Source organism: Poromitra crassiceps (assembly GCF_964638095.1).
Source record: "Poromitra crassiceps genome assembly, chromosome: 4".
NCBI lineage: Eukaryota > Metazoa > Chordata > Actinopteri > Beryciformes > Melamphaidae > Poromitra > Poromitra crassiceps.
Window position 1 is genome coordinate 28189038 of NC_139626.1, and position 26055 is coordinate 28215092.

At 44.3% G+C, this 26055-nt stretch overlaps 1 protein-coding gene across 1 annotated transcript; it reads left to right on the forward strand.

Annotated features, from left to right (window-relative positions):
• Positions 1-3162: 3162 nt before the first annotated feature.
• On the forward strand, positions 3163-25055 carry fscn2b (fascin actin-bundling protein 2b, retinal; the record flags this gene model as incomplete). Its single annotated transcript, XM_083635539.1, has 6 exons — positions 3163-3255; positions 4281-5007; positions 19092-19248; positions 19990-20111; positions 21277-21444; positions 24850-25055. The coding sequence occupies 6 exons, from the start codon at positions 3163-3165 to the stop codon at positions 25053-25055; spliced, it is 1473 nt and encodes a 490-aa protein (XP_083491665.1).
• Between the last annotated feature and the right edge of the window lie 1000 nt (positions 25056-26055).

The following is a 26055-nucleotide window of genomic DNA, read 5'->3' on the forward strand; positions in this document are numbered from 1 at the left end:
GTGTGTGTGTGTGTGTGTTGTTTCTAGTTACCATGTCTCTATGTGTCCATCGCAGTAAGAGACAAACAGCAGAGTGGAGAATAAAGCGCATAGCTAGAGAAAGGCAGGATTATACACACAGGACAAGTAGAGAGAGGCAGAGAGACAGAGAGAGAGAGACAGAGACAGAGAGAGAGAGAGAGAGAGAGAGAGGCAGAGAGAGAGAGGCAAAGAGAGAGAGACAGAGAGACAGAGAGACAGAGAGGGAGAGAGAGAGAGAGAGAGAGAGAGAGAGAAAGAGGATGGGAATAAAAAGAGAGAGAGACTACAAAGGTGAGCAGTCTGTTGCTGAGTGTTGTTGCGATGGAGGGTGTTTAGGGAAAAAGTGAAGGGAGCACAGGACCTCTGACTCTGATGATGTTCTTGGCTGATCAAACCTGCATCGGACACCTCGGGAAGCTGGACTACAAATACAGGAAGCAGGAGGAGGTTGGAGCGCCATGTGATAGAAACCTTCAGAGATAGGAAGCAAAAGTAAGGAGTGCAAGAAGGGACAAAACTAAACAGAGGGAGAGAGTGATCGAGCCTGCGGGCATCTGAATCACCAGGCGAGCAAAGACAGACAGGGAGTGTGGAAGAGAGGGGCTTGGCGAGAGAGCACTGTTTGACAGGAGAGAGAGAGACAGAGAGACTGTGGGGACAAGCAGTGTGACGTCAGACTCCGGACTGAACACAGAGCAAGGCTGATTCAAGTCCTCGCTGCTTCTAGTCCTGGTTAGGGACCAGAGTGGGTGGGGGTGGGGGGCGACCAGGGAGACCTGGACGGGAGAGAGAGCAACAACCATGAGAGAGAGAGAGCAACAAGCCTAGAGAGAGAGAGAGAGAGAGAGAGAGCGAGAGAGAGCAACAAGCCTAGAGAGAGAGAGAGAGAGAGAGAGCAACAAGCCTAGAGAGAGAGAGAGAGAGAGAGAGAGTTACAGGAGGATCCTCGGTGAAAGAAGCTTCTTAAATCTGGGAGCTGCAGAAAGTGGCAGAGAGGAAGCCACCAAACCACAGTGAGTACATGAAGGAGGCCACAGCTGGAAACATGTGAAGGGGAGATGAGGGCGGGGTCTCTGGAGTGCTTTATATATATATATACATATACACACCGTATATATATATATATATATATATATAACATTACAGAAGCAAAAAACTGAAAACGACATTTTGTTACTCACTAACATACAGTAAGTCACAAAATCCCACGATATTCAAACAGTAAGAGAACAATTTAAATGGAATGTGATCAAATAGAAGACTATTGTTGACCAAAATCTATTCAGAATAACAACAACACAGTTATCAACAGGCAATTAGACAGGTGATATAGTTTTCTCTTTGATTTGTGATAATTTGGTTGGGCCAGGTAGTCTGAGGGCTGTCCTGAGGTTGGGGAGGGTTGGGGGTCAGTCTCAGGACCAGCTGGCTGAGGGGGCTCCTCTCTATGCTCTCCTCTTGGCTTTGTAAGGCTTGGTGATGGTAGGAGGAGGGGTCACTAGTTTTGAGGTGTCTGTAGAATGTGATGGCTCTTTTTTGAATGTCAATTAGAAGAGGGAATTGACCAAGTTCCTCTCTGCATGCATTATTTGGGGGTTTTCTTTGAAGTTTTAAAATGTATTCACAAAATTCAGTGTGAAGAATCTCAATTAGGTGTTTGTCCCAATTAGATAATTCCTGTTTTGCTAATGGACCCCATACCTCACGACCATAATATAATATAATAATATAATATAATAGGGCGATTGGTTGAATTACGGTTTTGAATTTTTTTAGCCAGATTCGGATTGGGATGTTAATTTGGATGGATTTTAGGAAGGCGTGAAAAGCCCTTCTCTCTCAAATTCAAATTCAAATTCAAATTGCTTTATTGGCATGTATGTCATAACAACAATATTGCCAAAGCATCTCTCTCTCTCTCTCTCTCTCTCTCTCTCTCTCTCTCAATTAAATTCAAAGAGGCTTTATTGGCATGACCATATTGATGTACAGTATTGCCCAAGCACATTGCAGAAGAGGAATGCAGACGGCACACTTCTCTCTTGTATTTAAAAACGATTTAATTGGACTATACCAACATGTTTCTGTATTTAAAAACGATTTAATTGGACTATACCAACATGTTTCTGTATTTAAAAACGATTTAATTGGACTATACCAACATGTTTCACCTACTGCCTTCTTCAGAAACATCAACCATGGCAACAATATTTAAGAATGTGGTGGGGGGGGGGGAGTGTATGTGTGTGTGTGTGTGTGTGTGTGTGTGCGTGTGCGTGCGCGCGACCGTGCGCGCGACCGCGCGCGTGTGTGTGTGAGTGTGTGCAGAAGCGTCATGCCCATTGTAACTGAGGGGGCAATTGCCCCCTCAGATTTTTGAGAGGTAAAATTTTTTTTTTTTTTTTTTTTTTAATAAACAGGCTATAATATTATAGGCTGTGTATAGTAGTTGAAACATAGTTTCAAGTTTACGTTTATGTATGTTTGTAGTTAAAACAAAAACATAAATACTGTATAGGCTACATACAGTACAACACAAAAGGCTGTTATTTACCCTTTGTCGCCACCTGGTGAGTAAATATATATAACTAAAACCATTAGAATTGACAACCGGTCCGCAACTTTTTTTCCCATGTATCTACCAGTCCTTGGCACAAAAAAGGTTGGGAACCCCTGCTCTAGAGGAAAGATTTCTACCTTCTGAAAAGGCAATACCAGCCAAAATAAACATTGTGTTACATTGCTTTGAAACATGTGGTCTCCCTTTTTTGTCAAGTCCATTGAGCCTGGGCAGTGGCAATGTACTTAGTCTGGTGATTATGGATCTTTCCAGGAGGCTGAGCAGTTTGGAAAATAGTCTTATGGTTACACCTGCTCAGTCTGTTAATTTAAAATTAGATATTCCTCTAAATCTGGTTTCCAACCCCCCAAATTTTTTGCCGCCCTTCGGGCGGCGCCAGAGTTCGCCCCCTCAGATTGTTGGTTTGCATGACGCCCCTGAGTGTGTGCGTGTGTGTGTGCGTGTGTGCGTGCGCGCGTGTGTGTGGGTGGGTGGGTGTTAATCATCTCCCTCTTTCTCGCCCCCAATCCCCAACTTGTCACCCGTTAACCCCCCTCTCACCTCACCCTCTCCAGGTGAGGATGCCTGCTAACGGGAACCATCCCTTGAAGTTGCAGTTTGGTCTGATCAACCACGAGAGGCGCTACCTCACCGCTGAGGCCTTTGGCTTCAAGGTACAGACTGCCGTCTAACACAACACCTTGACGGGCACTTTTATCCAACGCACCTTAAAGTCCCTGGAAACCCAAATCCACAATAACCTTCTATGTAATTTATGGTCTTATGTGTATCATAGTTAGCATCTAAATGTAGGCTATTAGACATTCGTTTCAATTGGGGGTGTGGTGGGGGCTGGCACTGGGGGCACCTCAGCAGAGCCCCCACAGTTTCAGGGCTGAGAATACTGCTTAGTTTTTCGTGATTTTAAAACCTAATTTTATATAGTTGGCAACATGTTTAATCATTCAAATTTGGCTGGGTGGTTAATAACACAACTCAAAACACACATTTATTTCTGGTTTCTGGCTTTAAAATATCATGAGTGCGTACATTTACATAGTTGGTTCCTTGTTGAGCTGCAAAACAACACATTGTGACATGCAGAGAGGAAGCCAGGGTTGTCTTATATATACAGTACATGTAACCAGTGTTGGCCAAGTTACTTTCAAAATGTAATATACTACATATTACTAGTTACTGTCATTTGAAAGTAATAAGTTACTTTACAATATTACTTTCTGTGTAGACTAGAGTAACTCGTTACTTATTACACTACTTTTGCATTACTTTTACCAAAACAACAGCAGCAGCAGAATGACATCGCTGCCCCGGAACCATCCCGAAAAATTATTTAAACCGCCTGGAAGTCAGAGTAAACAATCCAAAATTCTAAATGTTATTCTTTTCCTTTGTTATTGTCATCTATAGTGGTTATTTGCATAAAAACACACAGTTTGATTAGGAAATTATTGTATCTTTTTTTTTTAAATATGTGCTATGATTTAATAAAATGTAACTCAATTTGTAACTTGAGTTACTTGACAAAGTAACTGGTATAATATTACTGAAATCCTATAAGTAATAAGTTATATTACTAAGTTACTGCTAAAAGTAATATATTACATGTTACTTTTGTAATGAGTTACCCCCAACACTGCATGTAACACTCACGCCCCTGCTTCCCCTCTTCTTGTGTCAGCTGAACGCATCAGCGCCCAGCTTGAAGAAGAAGCAGATCTGGACGTTGGAGCAGGACTCCCAGGACACCCAGGTGGTCTACCTGCGCAGCCACCTGGGCCGCTACCTGGCCTCCGACAAGGACGGCAAGGTGAGCTGTGAGGCGGAGGGCCGCGCCTCCGACTGCCGCTTCCTCATCGTGGCGCAGTCGGACGGCCGCTGGGCCCTCCAGTCCGAGCAGCACCTCCGCTTCTTCGGCGGCTCCCGGGACTACCTGTCCTGCTTCGCCCAGTTCATCACGGACGCCGAGCTGTGGGCCATGCACCTGGCGCTCCACCCGCAGGCCAACCTGCTGTCCGTGGCCCGCAAGCGCTACGCCCACCTGGCCGTGGAGGACGGGGAGATCGCCGTGGACCGCAACATCCCGTGGGGCGTGGCGGCGCTGCTCACCCTGGTCTACCTGGATGGGAAGTACTGCCTGAAGACCTGCGACAGCCGCTTCCTTGGCAACGACGGGAAGCTGCTGGCACAGAGTGGCAGGCAAACGGCCTACACGCTGGAGCTGAAGTGTGGGAAGCTGGCCTTTAAAGACTGCGAGGGGAAGTACCTGTCCCCCATGGGGCCCACGGGCACCCTGAGGTCCGGACGATGCTCCAAGCCGGGCAAGGACGAGCTGTTTGATCTAGAGGAGAGCCACCCACAGGTGGTGCTGATGGCAGCCAATAGGCGATACGTCTCCATAAGACAAGGTAGGAAGACGCACACAACAACCAATCAGACTGTCAGCTTTCATATTTTGTCATGTCTGACTTTATATTGATCTTTAACATCATCCCCTCTCTCTCTCATACCTGCACACCTCATGTAGATGAGTATGTTTTGTTTAAAGTCTGCTGGAAACAAAGCTGCATGTATGCTACTACCATGCCAATAGTATGTCAGTCCTCATGGTTGGCACCAGAGTGTACCCCCACTTCCAAAAATTGAAATGACCCCCCCCCCCCTCACACACACACACACACACACACACACACAGACACACACACACACACACACACACACAGGAGGCAATACAGCTACATGTCTGATGATACATTGCCCTGAAGCATAGAGACAGTCCACATGTCTGGGAACGCCCATACAGGCTCTAGGAACGCCCACAATAGACGCTGGGTTAGCCTGGGGGCGTGGTCAGGGTGGGGTAAATTCCCCCGTTCTATCCATTCAGCAAAGTTAGAATTTAGCTGATAGCCCAGCCCAGGCAGACACAATCGGGGATTTAACCACCGCAGTAAACGCACATCTGAGCAGACGTCTTGTGTTCTGCTCTAGAACCCCCAAACCTGTAGTTTAGAGCCGCAGCACCGTCCTTTGGTGAGTCAGCCCATGAGATATATCAGCGGTTTTACCCCACACGCGCGCCAGCCGTTTAACATTTTGTGGGCGTTCCCACACATGCTCTCTATGGCGGCGGCACACGTACAAGCTGTACTTGTGGGATCCGGTTAGTTTCCTTACGCAGATAATCACAGGACATTGTTATGTTAAAGGACAAGTTCACCCAAAAATTAAAATTCAGTCATTATCTACTGAGCCCATGCTGGTGGAAGGTCGGGTGAAGTTGTTCAGTCCACAAAACATTATGTGGAGTTTCCCAGGGAAACCATGACAGCATTCTCTTTAACAATTGTAGTGAACCAACTTCCAAACTTAAAAAAAGGGGGGCTGATCAAAGCTGGTCACCATATATTCATACTGTGCATGATACAACTACTACACCTGCAGTTACTAGCCTACTACTAGCCTGTATTCTACTAGCCTACTACTAGCCTATATTCATACTGTGCACGATACAACTACTACACCTCCTACAGTTACTAGCCTACTACTAGCCTATATTCATACTGTGCACGATACAACTACTACACCTCCTACAGTTACTAGCCTACTACTAGCCTATATTCTACTAGCCTACTACTAGCCTATATTCATACTGTGCACGATACAACTACTACACCTCCTACAGTTACTAGCCTACTACTAGCCTATATTCTACTAGCCTACTACTAGCCTATATTCATACTGTGCACGATACAACTACTACACCTCCTACAGTTACTAGCCTACTACTAGCCTATATTCTACTAGCCTACTACTAGCCTATATTCATACTGTGCACGATACGACTACTACACCTCCTACAGTTACTAGCCTACTACTAGCCTATATTCATACTGTGCACGATACAACTACTACACCTCCTACAGTTACTAGCCTACTAATAGCCTATATTCATACTATGCACGATACAACTACTACACCTCCTACAGTTACTAGCCTACTAATAGCCTATATTTATACTGTGCACGATACAACTACTACACCTCCTACAGTTACTAGCCTACTAATAGCCTATATTCATACTGTGCACGATACAACTACTACACCTCCTACAGTTACTAGCCTACTAATAGCCTATATTTATACTGTGCACGATACAACTACTACACCTCCTACAGTTACTAGCCTACTACTAGCCTATATTCATACTGTGCACGATACACCTGGAGAAAACCGAGCTGAACAATGCACAGGAAGTACACAAAATTAGCGAGTGGACATGCTGAATATGCATGGTCCGGGAATAGACCACTCTCAATTGATTGATGGGTGATAGGGGATGCACGGTAATTATGGGTAATGTAGTCTGGGGCCGTTCATGTGCCTGTCGTCTTTATCTGCACGTATCACATTGGATCTGGCTGGATCTTTCCAGGAAAACAAGATAGATGCAGCTGATATGGGAGACTTGAGACTTGAATACGTCATTTGTGTTGGAGGCTTGGAGGCCCGTTGATTCACCACCATTTCTCATAAACATGAGCCTTACTTTTTGAAAATAAATGTGCGAGCTTCTTCTTCATCTGTAGTCGCAGGAGCCCGAGCACATCCGACAGGGCGAGTAGATCTTACCTGCATGCCGGCCGTTAACAATGTACACTTTCACCCTTCAGGCGCACTGAAAGAGCTCCTTGTAAGCTATATGCTGTTCAACAATGCTCTGCTGGTGGTACTCTATTATGCATTTACTCTTTAGGCTGTTTTGGTGGGTTATTTGATCAGCATGCAGGCATGTTGTCAACATACCGCTACACTGATGGGTTACACCTGATGCACACAAAAACAAGGTTGGACTTTTTTCTTTTCTTCGGTGGATGTAATAAAAAAAAAGTAATTGCGTGCTTCACTTTTAATCTAGCTACAAAGTGACGGAGGCACTTGCTCAGAGCTCAGTAGCTGATGATGACGGAGACTGAGAGGGCTTGCAGGTGTGATTTGAAAGTGGATTTGGGATGGATTAGCAGCTAGCATACAATACACCAACAGTGCTTATCAGCATACTTGGCCATGACGCTCGTCCATCATGGCCTGCAGATTCTTGTCTGAGGGCTGGAGTTTCTTGGGCCCTGCTGGCTGCTGTAAGCCGATCGCGCTCATTCTTCCTGGTCAGCAGTGGGACCTGCAGGCAATAACCAAATGACCGATTGGCCCACGGGCAGCAGAGATAACGCCAGAGACACGAGAACAACACACACATAGTATTAGTGCAGGCGTGTGTGTTCACATAGACACACACACAAAGGTAAACACACAGGCATAGTAGCTATACTACAGACAACAGGGTTTGGTCTTCTGCATTCAGTTGGCGGGGCGGCGCTGTAAGCGGGCAAATGAGATGAGTGTTACATTGTGATGTCACAAAGTTACGTTGTGATGTCACAAAGTTACGGAGGTCAAAACGGCTCGTTTGGAGGCACTTTTTCCCTCACATGGCGGGTGTGGCTTTATCTGAGGACCATGTGTTTTGAGACTTCCATGATGTTTATATAGCATGATGTTTATATAGCATGATGTTTATATAGCATGCACATTATATATGATGTTTCTATAGCATGCACAAGTCCTTTATCATCAAAGAGGGAAGGAAAATACTTACAAGTAATGTTAATGTTTAATGTTTTACATTAAATGGGACCTTTAACTTTATCGGCATGTAGGCCTACAATACAAGTACAATAATTCAGTATTGCCAAATCTTTGGTAGCTACTTAGAATAATGGTAATATGCTAATAATAATACTTGTAATATTAACAATATGTGTAAAACAGAGAATTTATTAATATTAAGTATAGAAAACTTACAAACAAAACATCTGTTTGTTTGTCTGTTTTTTGGTCCGAGGGAAATGTCCTATTATGTCTCCTGATTCTAAATATAGCTGAATCACTTGCTTTGACCAAGTAAAACTATTTAAAATAAAATGGCAAATTAAATCGCTTGGTTTGTATTAGAAGAGTGTTTGACTTTGTCTGTCTGTCTCTCTGTCTGCGCCCACTGTCTGTCTGTCTGTCTGTCTCTCTCGCTCTCTCTCTCTCTCTCTCTCCCTCTCTCTGTTCATACACTTGTTCTGCACAAACAAAAGCTTTCTCTTTCTCTGACACGCTCTCTCTCTCTCTCTCTCTCACACACACACACACACACACACACACACGGCTCTGCAGCGGCGGGCGGGCGGGTGCTGAGGTGAGGTGAGCCTGTTCAATTATTGATAGAGTCGGCCGCTGTTCATGGAAGGCACGGTGGAGTCTGCTTTCAGAAACCCAAGCTGCCTCTCTAACCCGCGGCCAAGGCCTCTGCACCACAAGCTAACCAAGACCGTGCAACAGCCTCTGCAGCACAAGCTAACTCAGACCACGCTTACAGCCTCTGCACCACAAGCTAACTCAGACCGCGCTTACAGCCTCTGCACCACAAGCTAACTCAGACCGTGCAACAGCCTCTGCACCACAAGCTAACTCAGACCACGCTTACAGCCTCTGCACCACAAGCTAACTCAGACCACGCTTACAGCCTCTGCACCACAAGCTAACTCAGACCGCGCTTACAGCCTCTGCACCACAAGCTAACTCAGACCGCGCTTACAGCCTCTGCAGCACAAGCTAACTCAGACCGTGCAACAGCCTCTGCACTACGAGCTAACCAAGACCGTGCAACAGCCTCTGCACCACAAGCTAACTCAGACCGCGCTTACAGCCTCTGCAGCACAAGCTAACTCAGACCGCGCTTACAGCCTCTGCAGCACAAGCTAACTCAGACCGCGCTTACAGCCTCTGCACCACAAGCTAACTCAGACCGTGCAACAGCCCTTGCAGCACAAGCTAACTCAGACCGCGCTTACAGCCTCTGCAGCACAAGCTAACTCAGACCGCGCTTACAGCCTCTGCAGCACAAGCTAACTCAGACCGCGCTTACAGCCTCTGCACCACAAGCTAACTCAGACCGTGCAACAGCCTCTGCAGCACAAGCTAACTCAGACCGCGCTTACAGCCTCTGCAGCACAAGCTAACTCAGACCGCGCTTACAGCCTCTGCAGCACAAGCTAACTCAGACCGCACTTACAGCCTCTGCACCACAAGCTAACTCAGACCGCGCTTACAGCCTCTGCACCACGAGCTAACTCAGACCGCGCTTACAGCCTCTGCACCACAAGCTAACTCAGACCGCGCTTACAGCCTCTGCACCACAAGCTAACTCAGACCGCGCTTACAGCCTCTGCAGCACAAGCTAACTCAGACCGTGCAACAGCCTCACAGCTCACAGCCAATAATCGGCCAAATTAATCGGTCTACCTCTACTGTCTACTCCCACTCCACTCTTGTCTTTCCTCTGTCTTCTCCCTTTCTTATATCTCTCTTCTCTGTCCTCTCTTCTCTCTATATACTCTCTTCTCTCTCTCCTCTCTTCTCTTGCTATGCTTGTTTTATAGGCTAAACTTAAGTTGTTCAATTCTGTTTATTAATGTGCTTCGTAAGATCTAGCTAACGTTAGACTGAGATATGCTTGTGATTGTGAATGAGGGCTATAGAAATAAACTTGACTTTTTAGTTTGTGTTTGTGCAGTAGGCTAATGGCTAATACATCTAAAGAGCTAATTGCCACTCAGCTAGCTATCTGGCTAGCACAATTTCATGATGCTATTTTCCTTATTTATGCTTATGGACATTTGGCCAAATGAAGAAAATGGCCAAATGTAAATTAGGTCTTCATGAACACTTTTTTGTGTGTGTTAAAACAAACTTGGAGCAAAGTGGCGTGTGTGTAACATGTGTGTAACATGAGCGAGTAAAACCCAGCCTGTTAGCCTGTCAGTGGTCAATGAGGGGAGAGAGGAAGTAGCCCAGTGGGAGAGCAGACAAGGACCTTAAAAAAGAAGGATAAGACATAGCTCACCTCACAGCGCTGGAGTTTTGCATTGGAGCCAAACTTTGGGGACAGTTCTATTGAAGTGAATGGGGCAGCCAGGGTAAGTCCCACTGTAAACCCTCTTATCTGTGTCGTTTCACCTTTTAGACTGAAAAATGCTTCCACCAGATTAAAGAAAAGACATTATGTGATGTTGACTGATGTTTTTATATAAATATGTTTGTTTTCCTTATTATTGGTCTCCAAACAGATCATGGCTCTGACTGTCCAGCTGCTGCATATAGCTCAACTCAAGCCCCTGTTTGGTCCAAGATAGAGCTAGATTAGTTATGATCATACATCATGTAATGTGTTTTCTTTAATCTGGTGGAAGCATTTTTCAATCAAAGGTAAAGTGACACTTACCCTGCCCTCCTCATTCACTTCAATAGAACTGTCCCCAAGGTCTGACCCCAATGCATCACTCGAATGCTGTGACATGAGTGATGTCTGTCTTATCCTTCCTTGTTTAGGGTCCTTGAGAACAGAAGGGAAGGGAGTAGAGACGGTCTCTCAGAGGACTTGAGGACAATAGCAGGAGGTGTGGAGACAGGTGGGCTGCTCTGCCTCCCTATTGTCACCTGTGTGTTCGCACATAAATCAACGCGCTGGTCTGTCCTGCCGTTCCACACAGGTGTCACACAGGTGTGCCATCCCACACAGGTGTGCCGTCCTACACAGGTGTCACACAGGTGTCACACAGGTGTGCCGTCCCACACAGGTGTCACACAGGTGTCACACAGGTGTGCCGTCCCACACAGGTGTCACACAGGTGTCACACAGGTGTGCCGTCCTACACAGGTGTCACACAGGTGTGCCGTCCCACACAGGTGTCACACAGGTGTCACACAGGTGTGCCGTCCCACACAGGTGTCACACAGGTGTCACACAGGTGTGCCGTCCTACACAGGTGTCACACAGGTGTGCCGTCCCACACAGGTGTCACACAGGTGTCACACAGGTGTGCCGTCCCACACAGGTGTCACACAGGTGTCACACAGGTGTGCCGTCCTACACAGGTGTCACACAGGTGTGCCGTCCTACACAGGTGTCACATTCACTCTCTATTTTCAAGTACAGCACATGGCTCACTAATAAAGAGGATAGTGTTATGAGGTAGAAAGAGTGCAATACACACGCAGTAATGTATATACGACTTCCTGTGCTTTCTCTCTGCCCTGGGCCTACAGTGTGTGTGTGTGTGTGTGTGTGTGTGTGTGTGTGTGTGTGTGTGTGTGTGTGTGTGTGTGTGTGTGTGTGTATGTGTGTGTGTGTCAGGTAGATCTGTCATTGTGTCTCTCGTCACCTCCCTGTGTTGCTCAGGTTTAAGCGGTCGACGCTGCCTGGAAAGTGAAAAAGAGATGATACTCCAAAGACACCTACTTTCCATCAACATGCACGTACACACGCGTACGCACGCACACACACACACACACACCCCCACACACACACACACACACACACACACACACACACACACACACACACACACAGCCCATGACCCCTCGACAAGTGGGAAAGAAAGAAAGAAAGAAAGAAAGAAAGAAAGAAAGAAAGAAAGAAAGAAAGAAAGAAAGAAAGAAAGAAAGAAAGAAAGGTTGTGTATAATGAAGGATTGGGAGAAAGAAGAAAATAAGGGACAGAGGGGAGTGGCATCACCTTACCATTAATAATAGATGCCAGAGCCATCCACCTAATGATGGATTAGTTAGGCCTGCTCCACTTCTGCGTTCCACGTAGGACAGCAGCAGAAAGTGGAGCTGATCTGAGGTCTGCTCCGAAATACTACCAAGGCAACCACAGTGTGCAGGGTCCAAAGTGATCTGAGGTGTGATCTGCTCACAAATGTGCCACTACCGAGACAAATGCAATAATAATAATAAATTGTATTTGTCATGCACTTTTCTTTTAAGATAAATCTCAAAGTGCTACAGAGTAAAAAACAGAACCATAAAAAAATGCAACAAGGCAAAGAACACTATAAAAGTCACACAGGACGGCCTGGTGTAGGTAAAGGCCTGATTAAAAAAAAATTAGACAATGTCTATAAAACAATAATAAAAAACAAAAGACAACAATAAAAAGTTAAGAGAAGGCTCTGTTGAAGAGGAAGGTTTTTAGCCCCTTTTTAAAGGTAGCAACAGTCTGTGGAGCCCTCAGGTGGTCAGGAAGGGTATTCCAAATACGGGGCGCAGCCGAGCAGAAGGCCCGATCCCCCATGGTGCGGAGCTTAGTCTTTGGGGGGTGGAGAAGGTTTGTGTTGCTAGATGGCAGGATGCGAGCGGAGGATTGTGGTGTTAGAAGTTGGTTGAGGAAGGGAGGGGCATGTCCGTAGCTGCACTGATGTGCTAGCAGAGATATTTTGTATGTGATCCTGGAGGAGACAGGGAGCCAGTGTAGTGACTGAAGGATGGGGGTGATATGATCGTATCAGGATCCTACTAGCAGCACTGTTCTGGATGTACTGGAGCTTCTGTAGGCTCTTGCTAGGAATCCCGATGAGAAGTGCATTACAGTAGTCAAGCCTTGAGGAGACAAAGGCGTGGACGAGTTTTTCAGCATCTGGCAGGCTGAGTGTTGGACAGAGTTTTGAAATGTTCTTGAGGTGGTAGAAGGAGATCTTACACAGCTGTTTGATGTGGGCGTCAAAGGTCAGGTGAGGGTCAAACCTAACTCCCAGGTTGGTGACAGATGAGGAGAGGGGAATGTCTTTGCCAGAAAAGGTGATGCGGGTTATGGAAGATGACTGGACCTGGTGTGGAGTGCCAACCAAAATAGCCTCAGTTTTGGAGCTATTTAGCTGCAGGAAGTTGTGTTTCATCCACGCCTTTGTCTCCTCAGGGCAGGTGGTAAGGGATGAAGATGATGCAGAGTGGTTAGGGGCCGTTTTTATGTATAACTGTGTGTCATCAGCATAGCAGTGCAATGATATTCCATGCTGGCTAATGACACTGCCCAGGGGAAGCATGTACAAGATGAACAGAATTGGGCCTAGAACGGATCCTTGAGGGACACCACAGGTGACAGGGTGTGTCCGGGACTTTGCGTCGCCCAAGGTGACATACTCCGTTCTCCCAGACAGGTATGACTGAAACCAGTTTGGGACAGCATCCGAGAGTCCGATGTGACCCTGCAGTGTGCAGAGTCCAAACTTAGCACTAGCCACCAGCCAAATGCTAGTAAAATAGCCTATGCAAGTGGCTGGTAGATTTGCTTCACTCACCAGACAAAAACAAACAAACAATGGTTACATATTGAGTGGCTGGTAAAATTTGAACATTCACTGACAAAAACGTTAATTTGTGTGTGTGTGTGTGTGTGTGTGTGTGTGTGTGTGTGTGTGTGTGTGTGTGTGTGTGTGTGTGTATAGCTACATGCAGTGCCACGCTGCATAGTTTATCCATGCTCATGCCTGTGTAACCTGTGTTGTGTAGTCCTCCCCCCCACCCCACCCCACCCCACCCACCAGGTGGGGATCGAACCCGTAACCTTCGGCATGGGAGGCGGCCACTCTAGGAAGTGAAATTTACTCACTGCCCAGCACGACCGCTGGTTAGGTTACACCTACCAGTATGACAACATCGTATTTAGTATGCTTGACGAACTGCTGTGTCAAAGATGGTCATCGACACAGCTATTGATAGCCTCAGATTCCTGGCTTGGATTTCAACGTATCTAATCTCTCTCTGTTTCGCTCTTCCTCCTTTCTCTGCTCGATCAGATGATGAAGCCAGCTGAGCCCCGTCTCCGTCTGGGGAGCGTCTCCGGGCTGATTCAGTGTGAAATGGTCACATTGAGTGGCATTGAGGTGGGATGAAAGTGAATGAGGGGAGATGGGGTGGGGGGGCGCTCTAAGCTAAGGAGCATGGGTAGATGCAGGGGCAGAAATATATGCTTCAAATATAGTACAAAATAATGATAATTTCATCAGTTATATGCGGTGAAACAATATAAACAAACAAACAATATTGACAAAAACATTTAATTGCCATTATTTGACAGAATATTGCAATTGATTGATTCATGGGCCAAAGATTACCTGCAGCTATAAAACACCTTGTTCACAAATCCATTTAGGATGCTCCTCTCTCTCTCTCTCTCTCTCTCTCTCTCTCTAAACAATTAATGCAGTTCATATTGCGATTTTATTTTTGGATTAATTGTTCAGCTCCAACACCCAGTTTATCCCATAGACATCCAGGAACTGAGCGAGGGGGGTGCCTTTTTCCAAGCTTTGTCTGGGGGGAGGCCCACAGTCTCTGACTTTGAAAACCCCTGCATTAGCATGTTCTCCATGTGTCTGAGCATTTGGCTTGTGGGTCATTTTCTGTATATCCTCCTGCTACGCGTGGAGCGCACAATCCTCTGCTCTCTTCCTGTTTCCTCTGCTCGCTTCCTGTTTCCCCCTTTCATTTCACTGAGGGGATTGAGGGATTGGATGCCAATTAGTGTCCAATTAGATATCAGAGTCCCGCTGTGATGGGGGAGGGAGGGGAAGGGGCGTGTGTCAGAGGGAGGAGGGAGGGGAAGGGGCGTGTGTCAGAGGGAGGAGGGAGCGATGGGGGAGGGAAGGGAAGGGGCGTGTGTCAGAGGGAGGAGGAAGCGATGGGGGAGGGAGGGGAAGGGGCGTGTGTCAGAGGGAGGAGGGAGCGATGGGGGAGGGAGGGGAAGGGGCGTGTATCAGAAGGAGGAGGGAGCGGTGGGGGAGGGAGGGGAAGGGGCGTGTGTCAGAGGGAGGAGGGAGCGATGGGGGAGGGAGGGGAAGGGGCGTGTATCAGAAGGAGGAGGGAGCGGTGGGGGAGGGAGGGGAAGGGGCGTGTATCAGAAGGAGGAGGGAGCGGTGGGGGAGGGAGGGGAAGGGGCGTGTGTCAGAAGGAGGAGGGAGCGGTGGGGGAGGAAGGGAGAGAAGGATGGACTGACAAGAGAGCAGGGAGAGATTGGGGGGGGTAAGGAGCACGGATCAGAGTTGTTAAAGGATTAAGAAAATGAAGGGGATGTTCTGGGATGCATCTCATTTGGGATTTAGCCCTCTGCAATCTGTCTCATGTTGGAGCGACAAACAGCCGTCGCTTTGGTACTGTAGGGGTATGGCCATAGTCATTTACAATGGGGACATGTCCCCACCACTTTTCAACACAAAGTGACACCCTTGTGTACTCAAATATGGTCTGACAGAGAATTCTCCAAATTTGAGTCTGGAAAAGTATGGAATTTCTGAAATGGAAAATGTGTAGGAACCCTGATGTAAAGGAATGATGGGAGTTTCTCTGCTATCTCTCTACCTACAGTACAGATATTCATGGTTTCTGGGCAAAATCATAATGTACAATTAAAGATATTCTCAGATTTGGCTCTAAGAGATCAAATGGGGGTCTGTGGCCCTCATTCAATTAAGGCATCTCGATATGAAAACGGTTGAGAATCACTGCTGTAAACATTTATGATCATGTGCAGATTAGCAGCCTCCCTCCATAATGTCTCTCCACCTGTTCTGATCATGAAACACTGATTGGGAATTTAAGTGTATTCACCTTATGTAGCCCCGCCCACTTGACCCAGTTGTGTTATATGACTTCCTGTTCAAAACACTGTCTGTTTTACCTGCTCACTAGTACTGTACTGTCACAGGAAGTGTAAACACAGTAGGAAGTAACTGGCTGACCCCTGTGTTGGGACATACAGGTGAATACTCAGGTGTATGTAAAGTGCGTGGGTGCAGTTACCTTAGTAATATGGATGCTGTTGATGTAGAGCGTCATGGTGAGAGTGGGGAGGAACGGTGTTACTACAGGGTGGATGGAAAGGCAGCTTGCTGACTTGTCCGTGGAAACGTACATATCAGAGCCGTGTACTGTAGAATAGAAGAGTCGTGACATCTCCATTCACTCCAATGGACCAGTTTTTTACTCTCTAGAGTTCCAGGAAGTAAGGTCCTGGATTAAGCAGCACTGTTGAGTTGCAGCAGAATAGACAGTTTGTGTTGTACTCTGAAAGGGTTTTTCATCCCTTGAATCAAATTGTACATTATCAGCTTTATTTTAGCATGCAAAAGTAGCGCAAGACCCATTCCTGGCTGTTCATTGGCTAATGAGTCTCACATTTTGGTCCTCCGCTGACGCCACTCTCTCTATAGAGGACACTAGTACATATAAGCAAATCTGATGAAGTCCTGTATGCAGTGTAGGCCAACATACTGTCAGACATGTAGCCTGATTCAGTTGTTTCTCATGACATTCAGCCCCTTTGTTGCGGTGCTGCTGCACTGCTGTGGCAGCAGTGAGGGAGGGGTGGGGGACTTTTGCAAAGAACTAAGAAAATGTAATAACCCCACACAAAGTACTGCAGCAGTACCCTGGAAACCCACACAAAGTACTGCAGCAGTACCCTGGAAACCCACACAAAGTACTGCAGCAGTACCCTGGAAACCCACGCAAAATACTGCAGCAGTACCCTGGAAACCCACGCAAAGTACTGCAGCAGTACCCTGGAAACCCACCATTAAAGCGTCAAAACTAAATGAGTAACACCTGTATAAATCAGAGGGTCATTTGTGAATGAACTCATCAATTCCAATTCAACTGAGGAATTAGAATTAGAATTGAATTAGAATGCTAATTTTGTTTGTTTGTTTGTTTGTTTGTTTGTTTGTGTGTTTTTTCTTCACATATCACATATCTGAGATCATACGTAGTGTTAGGCCTTGTACATATTATCACTACTGAAAATATGTTATAGATGTGTTATACATAAACACCCTTAAATCTTGTGCTTGTGTTTTCCTTAAAATGTTTAACCTTATGGAGAAGATTTAAGGGTGTTTTGTGCAGCCGATTCTATTTTATGGACCTCTTAACTCTGACTCTAAGGGAAATCTTAACCTAAGGTGCTTTGTGCAACTGGGCCCTAAATGCGACCATTATCCAGATAATTTATCAAGTTATACAAGTCACATTTAAAAACCAGGTGTAATTGGGGTGTTAGAAGTGGAATTGTATGACTATTTTTTGACATTCCAATTCAACTCCAGGCATTGAATTGGAATTGTCCATACATTCTCAGTTCAATAAATGAAAACCCCAGTTGGATAGATATCCCATGTGTGTATCCAACACCCCAGTCAGTGAACATGTCTTTCCTACCCTCTGCCACAGGGGGGCAGCAGCCTGTCACATCAAGGCTGCAGTCTACTGAACTCCTTAAAAATAGTCCCAGGATCAGACATGATTACCAACTCTCTCACGATGTGCCAAGCGAAAGATGACAAAACAAACTGATTAACAAGCTGTTTCAAACGCCTTGCTGGGTCTTATACACAGTAAGACTTTAGGGGAAATCCAATGAAGGATAGCAGAGGTCAGAGAAATCAGCCGGATAACATCTGACAGGGGAGGCGTTCAGGTGCCACATTCATTTGCAACTCTGTGTTGCTTAAAGCTATTGGAAAATGACTATCTCTCTTAATGCATTGTTTTCATTACCCCAAGGGTCCTTGACAGGTTCCAGGGGGTCCTCCATGGGGGAATGATTTATTTTCACTATAATTGCATCTATATGATGACCCTCCCACTCTCTGGCCCTGTCTTAAACACACATTTGGTCCCTTTCAGCCCCTCCAAGTAGCAAGTGGACCAGCATTCTTTGCGCACATACAGTATGTGCATACTCCAACAGAACTCAGAGCCCTCTGAAGTGAACTGAACTCAGACCTCCTCGGGAGATGGTCTGAGTTCACTTCCAAGTCCACATTGTGGTGTGCAGTGTGAACGCAAAGCGCTCCAGGTTCACTTCTCTCATTTTTGGCCCATTTTGGCTCTTTGCTCATAACAACTTCAGTGTTCTACCTCTTGCACTTTAGAGCTCTTTTAATGCACATTTGAAAAGTTTTCAGTACAGAATATTTTTGTGCAAGTTGTCTTATTTTCCCCCAATTAGGCATGGAGTAGGTGGTTGTGGTGGGTTCCTGGGGCAACAGTGGCTGGTGTGTGTGTGTGTGTGTGTGTGTGTGTGGGGGGGGGGGGGGTTGTTGGGGCATTCCACACTGTCAGAGTTAATTGAGTTTAACACCAATTAGTGTTATATTGAAGATCACATGTAGTCTGGTAGTGTTGATTTTCTAACACTGACACTAGTGTAGAGTACTATCGACACTACTCAGTGTTAGCCAGTGTCAAATTTCAACACCATGGTGTTGAAATAACTCTGGGTGAGTGTTGATAATGTAACACTTTCAAAAGTGTTACATTAAAAGAGTGGATGCATATAGACACTTTTCTAGCGCTAATTTTAACAGAGTTAATTTGACACTGGTGATTTTACAGTGTGCAAGCGGGTTGCCAAAAGAAGACGACAAAGAACACACACAAACAGGGCTTTAGCACCTTCATGCATGTATTACTTATTTTTTAAGTGCCCCAACATTTTTGTAAATGTCCCCATTGTTTTAGACAGTGGAGGCAAAAGTCCCCCCCCCCATTTTTTTAAATAGAATTTACACTGACTGACAGGATGTCATTAATATGCCCCGCCCAGGAGTGAGCCTCTCAGCCAATCAGGAGGATGAGACGGACATGGAGACGTTCCAGATGGAAATTGACAAGGAAACCAAGAAGTGCATGTTCCGCTCCAGCCAAGGGAACTACTGGGCCCTGGTGGCCCACGGAGGCATCCAGAGCACCGCCACCGAAGTGTGAGCAAACACACAATTACAATGAATACATCATGTGACAACTTCATAACTCCAATGTTGCTGATGTTTGAAAACCTTTGAAAACTCTAAACTCTACAAAAAAAAGGGGGGGAAAAGAAAAGAAAGACAAGGTTTTCACCAGACAGCAAAGATTTGCAACACATTTGATATTGCAGATCTGGGTGTGTACTGTGTGTTCTGTTCTGTACCTCTAGTTAGTAGGTTCAAAATGACCTTTTAACCTACTTAGTACTTCTGAGATTGAAAGTTGTGAATAGGACTGGTCAGTGGTTCAAATGCATTCGGTATGAAAAAGACAATATGGACCCTGTAACAAGATTTGGATGGTTGATGTTTTACTTTAGAAGTCAAACAGAACAGTGCTAGTTTGTGCCGAATGAAGAACAGAAACTCCATCTCAGGCATGTTACTGATGTCTTCATTTATTAAAAACAACTTGGAGTTACAAATGATTAGAAGTTACACAAAGAAAGAACATCTTGAACAATGATTCCTACAGCAAGGCTAGTTAGTCACTTACATATGATGCCAAACAGTGATGTCATTGCATCAGCTTATGATCTTGGCAACTCAGGTCTAATAGAACATTCCCTCTTATAGTCGTACCCTATTTATAAATGTGTTGTGCCGTCCATATCTGCTCAACATGTAATGATAGTATCTCCAACAGCATTTGAAGAGAGGGAAACTCATCTTCTACCTTGTGTTGCTCTGCTACAGGTCAGCAAACACCATGTTTGCAATGGAGTGGCTCAACCACAGGGTGGCGCTAAGAGCCAACAATGGCAAATACGTCTGCACCAAGAAGAATGGCCAGTTACTTGCTGTCAGTGACTCTATAGGTAAGACAAGAGTACGACTACGGACAACTTGAGTTTGTTTCTTTCTTCGCTATCTGTGCAGCCAAACTAACCTTTTGAGACCCGTCAGAAAAAAGGGTTTAAATTTAAATGTTAAAAAAAAAAAAAAAAAAAAAGGGATATTATTCAAGTCTCTTGAATGGAGGTGGGGGGGGGGTTGCAGTGAGAGGTTTTCAAAAAAATCTGTTTATTTATTTTTTATTTGTATTGAACATCCCTTGTAGTGGACATCAGTTCTCGCTTCATGTGAAAATGCAGATGAAAACATGGAGATGCTTCTGGTCCAAAAGGCTCCATATTTTGGGGCATCATTTGTGATTGTTTCCCTCAGCTGATGCCGCCTCCTCCTCTGAACTCTCAGCAGCATCCTCTACTGTAACCTGTCCCACTTCATCCTCATCATCTGAAAATGCTTTGTCTGAGCCTCCCTTAACAATTTTCAGCAAAATTCTCCCAGCTTTAGTCAGTTCTGTATCTGGCAAAAATATTATAAAATCTGGTTGAAAAAAGTTTGCAAGTCCTATTGTCCACCACACAGGACATTGACAAACAGTGTCATATTCAGAGGGTCACATTTATTGTATTAGTATTAGCTCAATCTGTGCTGCAGAAACACCATATCTGCATGATGTTAAACACATATCTCTCTCTTGCACCCATCAAATGTTGTGTTTAGATGGTATTTTGAAGAGACAGGGCATGTGTTGTGTTGTAATGGTTACAACCCAACAAATGTAATATCACTGAAACGCTTGGGATGTCCTCTAGCCTACACACTGCAAAGAAACTTTCAGCATGATGTGGTTCTTGAAATTAAAGGAACAGTTCACCCAAAAATGAAAATTCAGTCATATATTTACTCACTTCCATGGTGATGGAAGGGCGGGTCCAACTTTCAAATGAAAAAATAATAATTTACACCTTTTTTTTTTATGTCTGAAAGAAACCCCATCCACTTCAAACAAATGTTGTGTGGACTGGGGGTGAGTAGAGAATGGCTGCATTTTAATTTTTTGGTGAACTTATCATCTAAGACAAGAGAATCATATCCCCTACAGAGGACAAAAATGAATTGCCAGGTCTCCTACACCCTGCTTTTTTCCCTCACTGCTCCCTCCTCATCCCTTTGCTGCCCCCCTCTGGTCAGGTGAGGATGAACAGCTGATTCTGAAGCTAATCAACAGACCCATGCTGATCCTGAGAGGGGCAAATGGCTTCATCTGCCACCACAGGAACTCCAACACGCTAGACGCCGGAAGATCCATCTATGACATCTTCACCCTGCAGTTCAGTGATGGGGCATATCACATTAAAGGTCTGGTCACACACACACACACACACACACACACACACACACACACACACACACACACAACACAGACACACAGACACACAGACACACCACACACACACACACACACACACACACACACACACACACACACACACACACACACACACACAACACATACACACACAGACACAGACACACACACACACACACACACACACACACACACACACACACACACACACACACAACACACACACACAGCTCTGGAGACTTTACTCTGAGGACTTAAATAAAATATCTCGTGTTTGTGTAAATGACTAGATTGGAAGTGATTAGATATGTTCCAGGGTGATTATCGGAAAACTTGCCATTTTATGTATCTGGAACAACATTCCTCTGTAAATCCAAATAAACAACAAATAAGCAATAAAACATTTTATAATTTACTTCCCCAAACATGTCTCTTAATAAAAACAAATTAATTATTTCTTCATTTTGTTTTTAAAGAGTTTTAAACACTTTTTTGTGTGAAGCATCTTGCAAAAAATGCGAAAATTACCTGTATCTCAGTCTGATCTTTGGCTAGCTATTAAGGCCAAAAAACATCAAACTATCATAAAAAAACATACACCTATATAATGCCCCAAGTGTTGTTTCATTACTCATGAATGAGTTTTATTCTTAATATGTGTAAAATGATGAGAAAAAGAACAATATAGTCTTGTATCCATGTTGTCGTCAACCCTGTTACTTTTAACGAAAACACCCCTTCAGACATAATGGACTGTTCCAAAAGTTGTAGCATTTCCAGGAAGTGACATCACCTGCCTTTTCTAAAGATGATGGTGGAAAGATAAGTAAGTGACATCTGCTTTTAATGAATTTTCTTCAAGTTTTGTAAAGTCTGACAGAGGGGGACGAGCACGCTGTGTCAGCCCTGTTACCAGAAAAGCATACATTAAAAAGTTATTTGTTTGGAATTTTAAATGTAGATATATAACATAATTTCGGCCTCTCATGAATGCACACCATGTGGTGTTAGTACCTTTACCAGATGGCTAGTAATGGTTGCCAACAACATTTTCGTCAACCCTGTCTCTAGGGTAACAGGGTTGACGAAAGTATGCTTTTGTGTGTACATGAAAATAAACTTTTCTTGACAATAGTATTTAGAGAATATATACATGTTTTTACAGTTTCATCCCTAAATATTATGGTTTTCTATTTATTAAACTGATAGGCTAAAGTGTGTTGATGTTACTGACTAGTGACTAGTGACTATAGGTCTACTAATCTATATTAATACACTATCAGTGCATTGGGTTTTAGAAATGTGCTTTGTAAATCAAATTAATTATTTTTTTAATTGTAGGAATAGGTTACTGTTAACGATAGATTGATTTATGTATTTGTATTTTATTATTTTATTAGGATGCCCCTTTCTGCAGCTGAGAAACAGCGGCGATACAGAGAACGCAGAGATGCTGATCCCGAGAGACGAGAAGACTATGAAAAGAGAGGGCAAAATGGAGAAATGACAGAGACCGTACTTATACTATAACTACAGTCTTGTTACCCCGAAGTTATACTATAACTACAGTCTTGTTACCCTGTAGTTATACTATAACTACAGTCTTGTTACCCCATAGTTATACTATAACTACTATACTATAACTAGTCTTGTTACCCCGTAGTTATACTATAAGTACAGTCTTGTTACCCCGTAGTTATACTATAAGTACAGATCTTGTTACCCTGTAGTTATACTACAAGTACAGTCTTGTTACCCCATAGTTACACTATAAGTACAGTGTGGTACCCCGTAATTAACCTATAAGTACAGATCTTGTTACCCTCTAGTTACAGGCTAAATTCACTCCTTGTACCCCATAGTTACGCTATAAGTACAGTGTGGTACCCCGTAATTAGCCTATAAGTACAGATCTTGTTACCCTCTAGTTACAGTCTAAATTCACTCCTTGTACCCCGTAGTTATACTATAACTACAGTGTGGTACCCCGTAATTAGCCTATAAGTACAGACCTTGTTACCCTCTAGTTACAGTCTGAATTCACTCCTTGTACCCCGTAGTTGCACTATAAACGTACAGTGTGGTACCCCGTAATTAGCCTATAAGTACAGATCTTGTTACCCTCTAGTTACATGGTTATTTGCGGGCTGTATTCTAAAGCATTACCGAGTTTTGTTGGGATATGGTTTGCACTTTATACATTGGACCAAAATAAACAAAGGTGTGAGAAATGTGATGTAATTTCAGTATTTTGAATAAAACAATTGGCTTACATTTACATCCACAGTATCATCATTTTTCATCATCTATGCTAAAACCTCTCAATAAATCTGTCTCCAAAATATTCTGATTAGTAATGTTGGATTTATTTATGTTTATGAATGTCACATAACTAACTCTGTTACAACTCCATAAATAACCCTATTACATCCATAACTATAACTTAAACAGGCAGTATAACCAATATGCTAACTGTTGTCAACCCTGTTACTGAGGTGTCAGCCCTGTTACTTGTATAATATTCTAATATAATTTAAAAAAATGAAAAGACACATGCAAAATAAACAAATTTTATGCGTTAAGTAAAAAGTACCAGTAATCCACTCAAAGAAATTTGGGTATTATTATTTTGTTTACATAACTTTTTCTAAACAGAAGATGCTGTGAAAGTGCTAAATGCAAATGGGCATATTCATCCTTGGGGAAAAAAGTAAACTCCTCAATATTCTCACTTTACAAACACACTGTGTAACAAGGGAGACTTTATCTTTCATAATATATCAGATTTGTTCTAAATATGGATTTAAAACAGTAATTGTTATGTCGGTAACAGGGTTGACAAAACACAGATATGCATGTTGTTTATATGTGGAAAAAATAAAAAAATAAGATAGCCTGAGATGGCAAGGCACATTTTCCTGAGAGGTAAGGATCCACTTAATCCAAAAAGGGGCTTAAATACTTTTAAAACAGTACTTTGAAAATCAAACATCAAGAATGCAAAATGCCAAGTTTTCCGATAAACACCCTCCAGCAAACGACTGAATTTAAATTCGGAATTGGAATAATTGAATTTGTTGAAGTTGAGGCTGATTGTATGAATCAAACTCATGATCTTACCAATCTATTGAAACCATAAGGCATTGAAAGGTCCTAGATATATTTGGTTTCTTTAAGATATCAAATTGATACTGGACTCTTGATTTGTTCTGACATGAATGACATGGACTTGACTTGGACCTGACTTGGTAATCTACATTTATAGGCCTTGTAACTTGACTTGAGACTGACTTAGGAGTCGGGACTTAACTTGGCACACAATCACACAGATATCAGACACAACCCATATCACTGAACTGAACACAACGCTGCTCCTCTCTCGTTTCCTCCCGCAGGTGCGAGCGGGAGTTTCTGGTACGTGAACGGCGCTGGTTTGGTGTGTTCAGATGGCGAAACCCCCGAGGATTTCACCCTGGAGTTCCCGGAGCACGGTCGCATCGCCATCCGCTGCAAGAACGGCAAATACCTGCGCGGAGACCAGGGAGGCACGCTGAAGGGGGACGGACACAGCCTGACCAGCTCTGCCGTTTGGGAGTACTGATCCAGAACGGAGAGAGACAGACAGAGCTGAGGCCTCCCTCTGACTCGGGTTAAGGTAGAGGCGCTGAGCATTGACGGAGGGTCAGCATCAACCAATCATCCAGACGCACTCGAGGGGTTTTTGAGATAGACTAGACTGACTAGAGGCGCAGGCCTCTACCTCCTGTGGCAAAGGACCATAACAGAGAACCCACAAAGACTTGTAGCCTACTGGGCGAGAAGATGTGAGCTGGGGGGGAGATGAACTGGCCGTGCATAATCAGCCAAGAAGTGTCTCAATGAAGCCGATCACGTTTTGAGTCAGAGCTTGATTTCAAAACCGCAAAATATATTGGTTTGGTTGTTGTGTTTTTCCTCCCTTTCTCGCCCCAAAGAGACCGTTTTTAGATGATTCTCTGAGTAATTCATACAAAGGAGAGTAGTCTTGCCTTTGATTTCCCAAGATAAATAAAGAGATGTAGATTTCTTGACACTTCTGAGAACTTTTCAAGCCCCACTGGTGTTAAACCAAGAAGTAGCCTACACAGTATTTTGACATTTTCACTTTTCTCTCCCTCGATGCATCTTTGCACTCCGCCTGTCCTCTTTTGTCTGTATCTTCTCGGCCGACAGGTATTAGGTGAGTGAAAGCGTGGTGACTAACTCACTCAGGTGAGTGAAAGCGTGGTGACTAACTCACTCAAAGTCGATGTATTATGACAGAGGTGTGTAATGACTTCACAGGCTCATCCACTGAGTGCTCACTAAATAAGAAATTGGGTGCCATTTGAGACAGACCTAATCACCGATATTATTGAGGTCACCTTTTAGCCAGGTCCAGCTCAGCATCTTAGCATGGTAACACTGTCAGATGATGCTTATTTGTTAGCAGATGATTGGGTTTCGAGCATGTAACCAACCCTACTATAACCACCCACAGTAACAGGAGTAAGGTGTCCCGTAAGGTGTGTACATGGTTGTAGTACTAATGGGCTAATTTACAGCCTGCTGCTTAGAAGTTG